This window comes from Pseudophryne corroboree, chromosome 12 (assembly GCF_028390025.1).
Source record: "Pseudophryne corroboree isolate aPseCor3 chromosome 12, aPseCor3.hap2, whole genome shotgun sequence".
Taxonomy (NCBI): domain Eukaryota; kingdom Metazoa; phylum Chordata; class Amphibia; order Anura; family Myobatrachidae; genus Pseudophryne; species Pseudophryne corroboree.
The window spans coordinates 6,877,093-6,891,125 of record NC_086455.1 but is presented as its reverse complement, the minus strand read 5'-3'; the positions used below and the strand labels follow the sequence as shown (position 1 = coordinate 6,891,125).

Genomic DNA, 14,033 nt, shown 5'->3' with positions numbered 1-14,033 from the left:
AAAATTATTGGCGGTATACCTTTTCCCGCCAGAAGCTAGGGCGCGTTGGGAAACACCCCTTAGGGTGGATAAGGCGCTCACACGCTTATCACAAGTGGCGTTACCGTCTCCAGATACGGCCGCCCTCAAGGAGCCAGCTGATAGGAGGCTGGAAAATATCCTAAAAAGTATATACACACATACTGGTGTTATACTGCGACCAGCGATCGCCTCAGCCTGGATGTGCAGCGCTGGGGTGGCTTGGTCGAATTCCCTGACTGAAAAATATTGATACCCTTGACAGGGACAGTATTTTATTGACTATAGAGCATTTAAAGGATGCATTTCTATATATGCGAGATGCACAGAGGGATATTTGCACTCTGGCATCAAGAGTAAGTGCGATGTCCATATCTGCCAGAAGATGTTTATGGACACGACAGTGGTCAGGTGATGCAGATTCCAAACGGCACATGGAAGTATTGCCGTATAAAGGGGAGGAGTTATTTGGGGTCGGTCCATCGGACCTGGTGGCCACGGCAACAGCTGGAAAATACACCTTTTTTACCCCAAGTCACATCTCAGCAGAAAAAGACACCGTCTTTTCAGCCTCAGTCCTTTCGTCCCCATAAGGGCAAGCGGGCAAAAGGCCAGTCATATCTGCCCAGGGATAGAGGAAAGGGAAGAAGACTGCAGCAGGCAGCCCATTCCCAGGAACAGAAGCCCTCCACCGCTTCTACCAAGTCCTCAGCATGACGCTGGGGCCGTACAAGCGGACTCAGGTGCGGTGGGGGGTCGTCTCAAGAGTTTCAGCACGCAGTGGGCTCACTCGCAGGTGGACCCCTGGAGACTACAAGTAGTATCCCAGGGGTACAGATTGGAAATTCGAGACGTCTCCCCCTCGCAGGTTCCTGAAGTCTGCTTTACCAACGTCTCCCTCCGACAGGGAGGCAGTATTGGAAAAAATTCACAAGCTGTATTCCCAGCAGGTGATAATCAAAGTACCCCTCCTACAACAAGGAAAGGGGTATTATTCCACACTATATTGTGGTACTGAAGCCAGACGGCTCGGTGAGACCTATTCTAAATCTGAAATATTTGAACACTTACATACAAAGGTTCAAATCAAGATGGAGTCACTCAGAGCAGTGATAGCGAACCAGGTGTCCCTGGACATCAGGGATGCTTACCTCCATGTCCCAAATTTGCCCTTCTCACCAAGGGTACCTCAGGTTCGTGGTACAGAACTGTCACTATCAGTTTCAGACGCTGCCGTTTGGATTGTCCACGGCACCCCGGGTCTTTACCAAGGTAATGGCCGAAATGATGATTCTTCTTCAAAGAAAATGGACGATCTCCTGATAAGGGCAAGGTCCAGAGAACAGTTGGAGGTCGGAGTAGCACTATCTCAAGTAGTTCTACGACAGCACGGGTGGATTCTAAATATTCCAAAATCGCAGCTGTTTCCGACGACACGTCTACTGTTCCTAGGGATGATTCTGGACACAGTCCAGAAAAGGGTGTTTCTCCCGGAGAAGAAAGCCAGGGAGTTATCCGAGCTAGTCAGGAACCTCCTAAAACCAGGAAAAGTGTCAGTGCATCATTGCACAAGGGTCCTGGGAAAAATGGTGGCTTCTTACGAAGCGATTCCATTCGGCAGATTTCACGCAAGAACTTTTCAGTGGGATCTGCTGGAAAAATGGTCCGGATCGCATCTTCAGATGCATCAGCGGATAACCCTGTCTCCAAGGACAAGGGTGTTTCTTCTGCGGTGGCTGCAGAGTGCTCATCTATTAAAGGGCCGCAGATTCGGCATTCAGGACTGGGTCCTGGTGACCACAGATGCCAGCCTGAGAGGCTGGGGAGCAGTCACACAGGGAAAAAATTTCCAGGGAGTGTGATATAGTCTGGAGACTTCTCTCCACATAAATATACTGGAGCTAAGGGCAATTTACAATGCTCTAAGCTTAGCAAGACCTCTGCTTCAAGGTCAGCCGGTATTGATCCAGTGGGACAACATCACGGCAGTCGCCCACGTAAACAGACAGGGCGGCACAAGAAGCAATAGCTGTGGACGTTCTGCTAACACCGTGGGTGTACCAGTCGGTGTATGTGTTCCCTCCTCTGCTTCTCATACCCAAGGTACTGAGAATTATAAGACGTAGAGGAGTAAGAACTATACTCGTGGCTCCGGATTGGCCAAGAAGGACTTGGTACCCGGAACTTCAAGAAATGCTCACAGAGGACTCATGGCCTCTGCCGCTAAGAAGGGACTTGCTTCAGTAAGTACCATGTCTGTTCCAAGACTTACCGCGGCTGCGTTTGACGGCATGGCGGTGGAACGCCGGATCCTAAGGGAAAAAGGCATTCCGGAAGAGGTCATTCCTACCCTGGTCAAAGCCAGGAAGGAGGTGACCGCACAACATTATCACCACATGTGGCGAAAATATGTTGCGTGGTGTGAGGCCAGGAAGGCCCCACGAAGAAATTTCAACTCGGTCGATTCCTGCATTTCTTGCAAACAGGAGTGTCTATGGGCCTCAAATTGGGGTCCATTAAGGTTCAAATTTCGGCCCTGTCAATTTTCTTCCAGAAAAAATTGGCTTCGGTTCCTGAAGTCCAGAAGTTTGTCAAGGGAGTACTGCATATACAACCCCCTTTTGTGCCTCCAGTGGCACTGTGGGATCTCAACGTAGTTCTGGGATTCCTCAAATCACATTGGTTTAAACCGCTCAAATCTGTGGATTTGAAATATCTCACATGGAAAGTGACCATGATGTTGGCCCTGGCCTCGGCCAGGCGAGTGTCAGAATTGGCGGCTTTGTCTCACAAAGCCCATATCTGATTGTCCATTCGGACAGGGCAGAGCTGCGGACTCGTCCCCAGTTTCTCCCTAAGGTGGTGTCAGCGTTTCACCTGCACCAGCTTATTGTGGTACCTGCGGCTACTAGGGACTTGGAGGACTCCAAGTTGCTAGATGTTGTCAGGGCCCTGAAAATATAGGTTTCCAGGACGGCTGGAGTCAGGAAAACTGACTTGCTGTTATCCTGTAGGCACCCAAAAAACTGGGTGCTCTTGCTTCTAAGCAGACGATTGCTAGTTGGATGTGTAGTACAATTCAGCTTGCACATTCTGTGGCAGGCCTGCCACAGCCAAAATATGTAAATGCCCATTCCACAAGGAAGGTGGGCTCATCTTGGGCGGCTGCCCGAGGGGTCTCGGCTTTACAATTTTGCCGAGCTGCTACTTGGTCAGGGGCACACCCTGGCTGAGGAGGACCTGGAGTTCTCTCATTCGGTGCTGCAGAGTCATCCGCACTCTCCCGCCCGTTTGGGAGCTTTGGTATAATCCCCATGGTCCTGACGGAGTCCCCAGCATCCACTTAGGACGTCAGAGAAAATAAGAATTTACTTACCGATAATTCTATTTCTCGTAGTCCGTAGTGGATGCTGGGCGCCCATCCCAAGTGCGGATTGTCTGCAATACTTGTACATAGTTATTGTTACAAAAATCGGGTTATTATTGTTGTGAGCCATCTTTTCAGAGGCTCCGCTGTTATCATGCTGTTAACTGGGTTCAGATCACAGGTTGTACAGTGTGATTGGTGTGGCTGGTATGAGTCTTACCCGGGATTCAAAATCCTTCCTTATTGTGTACGCTCGTCCGGGCACAGTATCCTAACTGAGGCTTGGAGGAGGGTCATAGGGGGAGGAGCCAGTGCACACCACCTGATCCTAAAGCTTTTACTTTTGTGCCCTGTCTCCTGCGGAGCCGCTATTCCCCATGGTCCTGACGGAGTCCCCAGCATCCACTACGGACTACGAGAAATAGAATTATCGGTAAGTAAATTCTTATTTTTGGCTAAAAATACCTCACATATAGCCTCCGGGGGCTATATGGAGATATTTAACCCCTGCCAGAATCCGTTAAGAGCGGGAGACGAGGCCGCTGAAAAAGGGGCGGGGCCTATCTCCTCAGCACACAGCGCCATTTTCCCTCACAGAAAGGCTGGAGGGAAGGCTCCCAGGCTCTCCCCTGCACTGCACTACAGAAACAGGGTTAAAACAGAGAGGGGGGGCACTAATTTGGCGTTAGAAATATATAAAAAAGATGCTATAAGGGAAAACACTTATATAAGGTTGTCCCTATATAATTATAGCGTTTTTGGTGTGTGCTGGCAAACTCTCCCTCTGTCTCTCCAAAGGGCTAGTAGGTCCTGTCCTCTATCAGAGCATTCCCTGTGTGTGTGCTGTGTGTCGGTACGTGTGTGTCGACATGTATGAGGACGATGTTGGTGAGGAGGCGGAGCAATTGCCTGTAATGGTGATGTCACTCTCTAGGGAGTCGACACCGGAATGGATGGCTTATTTAGGGAATTACGTGATAATGTCAACACGCAGCAAGGTCGGTTGACGACATGAGACGGCCGACAAACAATTAGTACCGGTCCAGACGTCTCAAAAACACCGTCAGGGGTTTTTAAAACGCCCGTTTACTTTAGTCGGTCGACACAGACACAGACAGGGACACTGAATCCAGTGTCGACGGTGAATAAACAAACGTATTCCTTATTAGGGCCACACGTTAAGGGCAATGAAGGAGGTGTTACATATTTCTGATACTACAAGTACCACAAAAGAGGGTATTATGTGGGATGTGAAAAAACTACCGTAGTTTTTCCTGAATCAGATAAATTAAATGAAGTGTGTGATGATGCGTGGGTTCCCCCCGATAGAAAATATGGGCGGTATACCCTTTCCCGCCAGAAGTTAGGGCGCGTTGGGAAACACCCCTTAGGGTGGATAAGGCGCTCACACGCTTATCAGAACAAGTGGCGGTACCGTCTATAGATAGGGCCGTCCTCAAGGAGCCAGCTGACAGGAGGCTGGAAAATATCATAAAAAGTATATACACACATACTGGTGTTATACTGCGACCAGCGATCGCCTCAGCCTGGATGTGCAGAGCTGGGGTGGCTTGGTCGGATTCCCTGACTAAAAATATTGATACCCTTGACAGGGACAGTATTTTATTGACTATAGAGCATTTAAAGGATGCATTTCTATATATGCGAGATGCACAGAGGGATATTTGCACTCTGGCATCAAGAGTAAGTGCGATGTCCATATCTGCCAGAAGATGTTTATGGACACGACAGTGGTCAGGTGATGCAGATTCCAAACGGCACAAAGGTGTATTGCCGTATAAAGGAAGAGGAGTTATTTGGGGTCGGTCCATCGGACCTGGTGGCCACGGCAACTGCTGGAAAATCCACCGTTTTTTACCCTAAGTCACATCTCTGCAGAAAAAGACACCGTCTTTTCAGCTTCAGTCCTTTCGTCCCTATAAGAGTCATATCTGCCCAGGGATAGAGGAAAGGGAAGAAGACTGCAGCAGGCAGCCCATTCCCAGGAACAGAAGCGTTCCACCGCTTCTGACAAGCTCTCAGCATGACGCTTAGACCGTACAGGACCCCTGGATCCTACAAGTAGTATCCCAGGGGTACAGATTGGAATGTCGAGACGTTTCCCCTGCGCAGGCTCCTGAAGTCTGCTTTACCAAGGTCTCCCTCCGACAAGGAGGCAGTATGGGAAACAATTCACAAGCTGTATTCCCAGCAGGTGATAATTAAATTACCCCTCCTACAACAAGAAAAGGGGTATTATTCCACACTATATTGTGGTACTGAAGCCAGAAGGCTAGGTGAGACCTATTCTAAATCTAAAAAAATTTGAACACTTACAAAGGTTCAAATCAAGATGGAGTCACTCAGAGCAGTGATAACGAACCGGGAAGAAGGGGACTATATGGTGTCCCGGGACATCAGGGATGCTTACCTCCATGTCCCAAATTTGCCCTTATCACTAAGGGTACCTCAGGTTCGTGGTACAGAACTGTCACTATCAGTTTCAGACGCTGCCGTTTGGATTGTCCACGGCACCCCGGGTCTTTACCAAGGTAATGGCCGAAATGATGGTTCTTCTTCGAAGAAAAGGCGTCTTAATTATCCCTTACTTGGACGATCTCCTGATAAGGGCAAAGTCCAGGGAACAGTTGGAGGTCGGAGTAGCACTATCTCGGATACTGTTACAACAGCACGGGTGGATTCTAAATATTCCAAAATCGCAGCTGATCCCGACAACAAGTCTCCTGTGCTTAGGGATGATTCTGGACACAGTCCAGAAAAAGGTGTTTCTCCCGGAAGAGAAAGCCAGGGAGTTATCCGAGCTAGTCAGGAACCTCCTAAAATCAGTGCATCATTGCACAAGGGCCATGGTAAAAAAATGGTGACTTCCTTCGAAGCAATTCCAGTCGGCAGATTTCATGCAAGAACTTTTCAGTGGGATCTGCTGGACAAATGGTCCGGATCGCATCTTCAGATGCATCAGCGGATAACCCTATATCCAAGGACAAGGGTGTCTCTCCTGTGGTGGTTACAGAGTGCTCATCTTCTAGAGGGCCGCAGATTCGGCATTCAGTTTTGGATGTTGGTGACCACGGAGGCCAGCCCGAGAGGCTGGGGAGCAGTCACACAAGGAAAAAATTTCCAGGGAGTGTGATCAAGTCTGGAGACTTTTCTCCACATAAATATAGCTAAGGGTAAATTTATAATGCTCTAAGCTTAGCAAGACCTCTGCTTCAAGGTCAGCCGGTATTGATCCAGTGGGATAAAACATCACGGCAGTCGCCCACGTAAATAGACAGGGCGGCACAAGAAGCAGGAGGGCAGTGGCAAAAACTGCAAGGACTTTTCGCTGGGCGGAAAATCATGTGATAGCACTGTCAGCAGTGTTTCATTCCGGGAATGGAAACTGGGAAGCAGACTTCCTCAGTAGGCACGACCTCCGCCCGGCAGAGTGGGAACTTCATGGGGAAGTTTTCCACATGATTGTAAACCGTTGGGAATTACCAAAGGTGGACATGATGGCGTCCCGTCTGAACAAAAAACGGAACAGGTATTGCGCCAGGTTAAGAGACCCTCAGGCAATAGCTGTGGACGTTCTGGTAACACCGTGGGTGTACCAGTCGGTGTATGTGTTCCATCCTCTGCTTTTCATACCTAAGGTACTGAGAATTATAAGACGTAGAGGAGTAAGAACTATACTCATGGCTCCGGATTGGCCAAGAAGGACTTGGTACCCGGAACTTCAAGAGATGCTCACAGAGGACTTATGGCCTCTGCCGCTAAGAAGGGACTTGTTTCAGCAAGTACCATGTCTGTTCCAAGACTTACCGCAGCTGCGTTTGACGGCATGGCGGTGGAACGCCGGATCCTAAGGGAAAAGGCATTCAGGAAGAGGTCATTCCTACCCTGGTCAAAGCCAGAAAGGAGGTGACCGCACAACATTATCACCACATGTGGCGAAAATATGTTGCGTGGTGTGAGGCCAGGAAGGCCCCACGAAGAAATTTCAACTCGGTCGATTCCTGCATTTCCTGCAAACAGGAGTGTCTATGGGCCTCAAATTGGGGTCCATTAAGGTTCAAATTTCGGCCCTGTCGATTTTTCTTCCAGAAAGAATTGGCTTCAGTTCCTGAAGTCCAGAAGTTTGTCAAGGGAGTATTGCATATACAACCCCCTTTTGTGCCTCCAGTGGCACTGTGGGATCTCAACGTAGTTCTGGGATTCCTCAAAACACATTGGTTTAAAACCAGTCAAATCTGTGGATTTGAAGCATCTCACATGAAAAGTGAACATGCTCTTGGACCTGGCCTGGACCAGGCGAGTGTCAAATTGGTGGTTTTTTTCTCAAAAAAGCCCATATCTGTTTGTCCATTCGGACAGGGCAGAGCTGCGGACTCGTCCCCAGTTCTCTCCCTAAGGTGGTGTCAGTGTTTCACCTGAACCAGCTTATTGTGGTGTCTTGCGCCTACTAGGGACTTGGAGGACTCCAAGTTGCTAGATGTGGTCAGGGCCCTGAAAATATAGGTTCCAGGACGGCTGGAGTCAGGAAAACTGACTTGCTGTTATCCTGTATGCACCCAACAAACTGGGTGCTCTTGCTTCTAAGCAGACTTTTGCTAGTTGGATGTGTAATACAATTCAGCTTGCACATTCTGTGGCAGGCCTGCCACAGCCAAAATATGTAAATGCCCATTCCACAAGGAAGGTGGGCTCATCTTGGGCGGCTGCCCGAGGGGTCTCGGCTTTACAACTTTGCCGAGCGGCTATTTAGTCAGGGGCAAACACGTTTGTAAAATCCTACAAATTTGATAACCTGGCTAAGGAGGACCTGGAGTTCTCTCATTCGGTGCTGCAGAGTCATCCGCACTCTCCCGCCCGTTTGGGAGCTTTGGTATAATCCCCATGGTCCTTTCAGGAACCCCAGCATCCACTAGGACGATAGAGAAAATAAGAATTTACTTACCGATAATTCTATTTCTCGGAGTCCGTAGTGGATGCTGGGCGCCCATCCCAAGTGCGGATTATCTGCAATACTTGTACATAGTTACAAAAATCGGGTTATTATTGTTGTGAGCCATCTTTTCAGAGGCTCCGCTGTTATCATACTGTTAACTGGGTTCAGATCACAGGTTTTACAGTGTGATTGGTGTGGCTGGTATGAGTCTTACCCGGGATTCATAAATCCTTCCTTATTGTGTACGCTCGTCCGGGCACAGTATCCTAACTGAGGCTTGGAGGAGGGTCATAGGGGGAGGAGCCAGTGCACACCACCTGATCCTAAAGCTTTACTTTTTGTGCCCTGTCTCCTGCGGAGCCGCTATTCCCCATGGTCCTTTCAGGAACCCCAGCATCCACTACGGACTCCGAGAAATAGAATTATCGGTAAGTAAATTCTTATTTTTTGGTACAAAATGTTACCGTGGAAATAAACACCCCTATGTCCTCTTCTGCGGAGAGACGGGAGTTTCTAGCAGCTCCGACCAAAATAAAGTCGCCGATCTGTCCTTATACAGGGTTCTCCTCAGAATACAGCCGGGCAGGGAGGGGGGAGTGCAGGGGTGGGTATTGAGACCTCGGGGGCGGGGTAGGTATTGAGACCTCGGGGGCGGATGGATCCTATCACAGGAAGTGAGCAGTATCACATTAGGCCTTAGTCATGTTCGGTTGAAGCCGTTGAGGCATGGAAATCTCTGCCTGAAGAAGGAGACTCTGGCATAGCCACCCCCACAAAATGAAGGCGACATGTCTCAGTTTTGTGAAACGGAGCCCGGCTCCTGCGCATGTGTCCTATAATTGGAAAACTATGTTAATAGCAATACTAACCGGACCTGATTCTGGCCCATTGTGCACCCCCACGCAGCCGTGCAAACACTATGCCGCCGCCGCCCACTGGGAGTGTATTTTAGTTTAGCAGAAGCGCGAACGGTTGTATCGCAGAGCGCCTGCAAAAAATGTTTGTGTAGTTTCAGAGTAGCTCAAAACCTACTCAGCGCTTGCGATAATTTCAGACTGTTCAGGATTTGACGTCACACACCCGCCCAGCGTTCACCCAGCCACGCCTGCGTTTTCCCAGGCACGCCTGCATTTTTCCGAACACTCCCTGAAAACGGTCAGTTGCCACCCAGAAATACCCACTTCATGTCAATCACTCTGCGGCCAGCAGTGCGTCTGAAATGCATAGCTAGTCCCTGTGCAAAACTGCATCGTTCGTTATGCCCGTACGTCGCGCGTGCGCATTGCCGCTCTGCGATTAAATGCAGCTAGCGATCAACTCGTAATGACCAAATTAGTACAGTGCTATTTTTAAAGCACTACTAAAGGGTTGAAGAAATGATAAATGTTTTAGAATAACGATTAGTTGTTCTCCGTAATTCTCTTTATATGGAAGAGACCTGAAAGTTTTTCGTTGATTATGGTTGTGTAGCACCACCTACAGGCTGTAAGTGGGTATGACAGTTAGCTGAAGTGTAGAATCAGTAGAATCTTACAGCTGAATAAAATATCCCCCCCCCCCCACACACCATTTCCCCAGATTTGTGCAACTTGACTTTCAAAACAGCAAGAACCAGAAGATACACGTGTAACTATAACAGCCGGGTAATCACAGGATTGCTCAGTGTCCCAGTACGATGGCGGTACAACCAATGCATGAATGAGGCTTCTTGTAATACTGTTGTTGGTGCATTTCAGAGATCCGGCGCAGGGGCTCCAAAGATCAACTGATCACAGAGCTTCTCCTGCTGGAACTGGGCTCGCCGTGCGAGGTGAAGATGGAGGCCAAGAGGCAGGGCTCCCTGGAGCTCTTGGGAAAGCCGCCACAGCTGTATGACACGCCCTACGAGCCCCCCAAGACAGACCTAGAGGGAGAGGGGCAAGAGAAGAAGCAGCGGGTATCAGATGGGACTCGGCCGGAGAATGACGAGAGACCAGCGGAGGAGTACGAGCAGCCGTGGGAGTGGAAAAAGGAGCATATTGTGAGAGCGCTCTCAGGTGAGAAATCTTGAGAAGAGGGTGGTGATTGGGTGGTGGAGAGGCTTGAAGAGAACACAGCGTTTATAGAGGAGGCTGAGAAACAAAAGTTAGATTTGGAGGGAACTTCTAGTACCCGAGAGCCTTGGAACAGGCTGAGGTAACAGAGGACAGTAGTGGAGCCGGTCTCATAATGGCCTTGCCAGGTCCAGACTCTCGTTAGCGCGAAAGCATCTCATTGTCATTCCTTATTTAAAGGGTAACTGACCGTTAATATTAATGTATTTGCATGTTGTTTATTACTCGCTGTACCAGGCAGCTGTATCCTCTTCTGCCTCCTTCCACTTTCATACATGCAAGTTCTGCTTTTGGGAGCAGATCAATTGTCAAACTTGTAGTATCTTTTGGTAGATTCTAAACGAGTCGGCTGGCTGATATTAGAAAGTAGACAAAAGGGTGAAATGGCAAAGCATGCACGTCCGTTATGACTGTTCCTGTTTGTGAGCGCACACATCTATACAGAGCGTTACTGTATACATGTTACTTCAGTGACGTCATACCTGTCCCAATGGCTGAGGCTTCCAAGCTTATACGTTTTCCGGCGCAAATGTTTTCGCGGCGCTCCTAGAGCGGTTTCATAGGAACGTTTGCACGCCGGCATCTTGCTGTCACCTGGGAGGTAAACCTTGCTCGTTCTTGTCTGCACGCCGTAACAGTGTGATCAACAATCTGCAAAGGTTTCCTGCCGTAATTACCGGCTTTGTGCGCAAACGGAACTTCGCAATCAGCTGAGTCCCCCTGTGTAAATACTCGGCACCAATGACTGCAGTCACAAGACTGTGCGTACTTAGGCTCAGGTATGTGGCATTTGATTCCCTTCACATCAGGTGGATCACATCACTTCAGATTGGCAGCTGCCAGCACTGGTTTGTCCAATCACCAGCAGAAGAGGAGGAAAGAAAAGCAAGGGGAAGATACTATGGTGCAAGTGGGGCAGCAGGAGCATATGGAAGAAACATTAAGGAGGGGGGGATAGAATGGGGGGACAGTGGGAGACACACACACACACACACACACACACACACACACAAAGAGACGGTGAGAAGCTAAACAGGTAGACATAGTAAAATGTCTAGAGAAAGAGTGACAGACACAGGGAGCGGCTCCTACAATGCTTTTCCACGAGTGCCGACCAGTGGTTCCACCCTTCCTCATAAGAGGAGGTTATATCAGACCACAGTGCTGGGCTCCTCCAAAGACCTTTAAAAAAACTTTTTGCATGGTGCCTCCCGTTACTTTAAGCTTACTGGTTCCAAGACGATCACCTGACTGGCAGCATCAGCCGGGGAACTTGACTTGGAACCGGATTACCCACAGTGCCGCAGTGCACAGTTTGGAAACCACTGCTCTAAAGTGTCTGTGCTGTCCCGGAATGATCCTAGATAGAGGAGCACCTCCCTTCCTTTATTTAGATGTCAACCGTTAGATTGTACAGCTGCCGTATTACGTTCAGGTTTATCTATGTATAATACCTGGAGAAATGAACAAGCAGAACCGCGCCCGTTCCTCACACATCATCTCCCATTGCTCCCTGCGGCTTACAGTCCAGTTTGAAAGCAGCGACCGGTCCCCGGTGAAAGAGGAGGTCGTCCGACTGCACCAGCGCCAGAAAAGTTGGACAGCGAAGGTCTTGAAGCAGCCCCAGGCCGAGCACAGTGACAGAGTGGACCCAACCGTCCCCCTGGAGAAGCAGAGGTACAATTTAGATTACAGTGGGGGGTTATGATTGCATGCTCTTGTGTGTGATTTTAGTATTGTCTTATGTGTTGTCATTATTTCTTATACTTGTATTGAGCACTCTCAGTTCTGTGCAGTCTGTGGCGCGTTGCGTAACTTCCTGCGGTTTTGCACTTCATTATGCGTTTCTTGCTCCCTCTTCTGGCTGTAGTTGGTACCACGGAGCCGTAACACGCGCCGAGGCGGAGAGCAGGCTGCAGTCCTGTCGCGAGGCGAGCTACCTACTGCGGAACAGCGAGTCCGGGAACAGCAAATACTCCATTGCCCTGAAGTGAGTAAGACTGGGAGCTGACGCTTTGTTTGGGCGGGGTAGCCTGCTGTCTGTTGTGTTGCCCTCCTGGTGCTTCGTGGGCAGACGTTTGGTGGCTGCTCTCCTGTGGGATATGTGATACCTTGTGTAAGGCTTTGTAATGGGGGGGGGGGTATTTGTGTAGAGCAGGCCTGGCCAACCTGTGGCTCTCCAGATGTAGTGAAACTACACATCCCAGCATGCCCTGCCACAGTTTTAGCATTCCCTAATAGCAAAACTGTGGCAAGGCATGATGGGACTTGTAGTTTTACAACAGCTGGAGAGCCACAGGTTGGCCAGGCCTGGTGTAGAGGTATGTTTGATCACTGTTGGCCCATTTTACCTTTTATTGCTGAACTGCCCTTGGATGATGCACCCTGAAACCTTCTTCTGCCTCCCTCTAGGACCAGCCAGGGCTGCGTCCATATTATCGTGGCCCAAACAAAAGACAACAAGTTCACTTTGAATCAGACAGGCGGCGTCTTCTGCAGCATCCCAGAGGTGGTCCATTACTACTCCAGCCAAAAGCTGCCCTTCAAGGGTGCGGAGCACATGAGCCTGTTGTACCCCGTACCCAGGATCCACTGACTTCTGCTGACCCCATCCTTCTTGGCATCCCTCTGCGCACTTGTGGCCGTCTCTCTCCTGGCAGTGCTCTCCCAGCTTCTCCACCACCGGCCCCATCTGCCTGGGATAGGCAGCTGGCTAAGCTCTACTCCTGGATGTTTGTACTAATGACTGACCCGTCCTAACCAATAGGAAATTGCCGCAACGCAGGAGGAGATACTCAGGCACCACTAGAGTCTTAGGACATCCTTACAAGACACAATGTCCCCCCAAATAACAAAAAAAGTGACAATAGAAAGTGACAGAAAGTTCAGGTGATGCAGCTGCTGTGTGTAGACATCTATTAGACATCCGCAGGTGATGCAGCTGCTGTGTGCAGACATCTATTAGACATCCGCAGGTGATGCAGCTGCTGTGTGTAGACATCTATTAGACATCCGCAGGTGATGCAGCTGCTGTGTGTAGACATCTATTAGACATCCGCAGGTGATGCAGCTGCTGTGTGTAGACATCTATTAGACATCCGCAGGTGATGCAGCTGCTGTGTGCAGACATCTATTAGACATCCGCAGGTGATGCAGCTGCTGTGTGTAGACATCTATTAGACATCCGCAGGTGATGCAGCTGATGTGTGCAGACATCTATTAGACATCCGCAGGTGATGCAGCTGCTGTGTGTAGACATCTATTAGACATCCGCAGGTGATGCAGCTGCTGTGTGCAGACATCTATTAGACATCCGCAGGTGATGCAGCTGCTGTGTGTAGACATCTATTAGACATCCGCAGGTGATGCAGCTGCTGTGTGTAGACATCTATTAGACATCCGCAGGTGATGCAGCTGCTGTGTGTAGACATCTATTAGACATCCGCAGGTGATGCAGCTGCTGTGTGTAGACATCTATTAGACATCCGCAGGTGATGCAGCTGCTGTGTGTAGACATCTATTAGACATCCGCAGGTGATGCAGCTGCTGTGTGCAGACATCTATTAGACATCCGCAGGTGATGCAGCTGCTGTGTGCAGAC

At 49.5% G+C, this 14,033-nt stretch overlaps 1 protein-coding gene across 3 annotated transcripts in view; it reads left to right on the top strand.

Annotated features, from left to right (window-relative positions):
• Positions 1 to 13,790, top strand: part of SHE (Src homology 2 domain containing E) — a 34,134-nt gene extending 20,344 nt beyond the window's left edge. For all 3 annotated transcript variants that reach the window (XM_063946836.1, XM_063946835.1, XM_063946837.1), the window contains exons 4-7: positions 10,076 to 10,375; positions 11,959 to 12,109; positions 12,303 to 12,422; positions 12,845 to 13,790. In XM_063946836.1, the coding sequence (XP_063802906.1) occupies positions 10,076 to 10,375; positions 11,959 to 12,109; positions 12,303 to 12,422; positions 12,845 to 13,028 (755 nt within the window). In that variant the 3' untranslated portion in view covers positions 13,029 to 13,790. The remainder of the gene's footprint in view (positions 1 to 10,075; positions 10,376 to 11,958; positions 12,110 to 12,302; positions 12,423 to 12,844) is intronic.
• Positions 13,791 to 14,033: the final 243 nt, after the last annotated feature.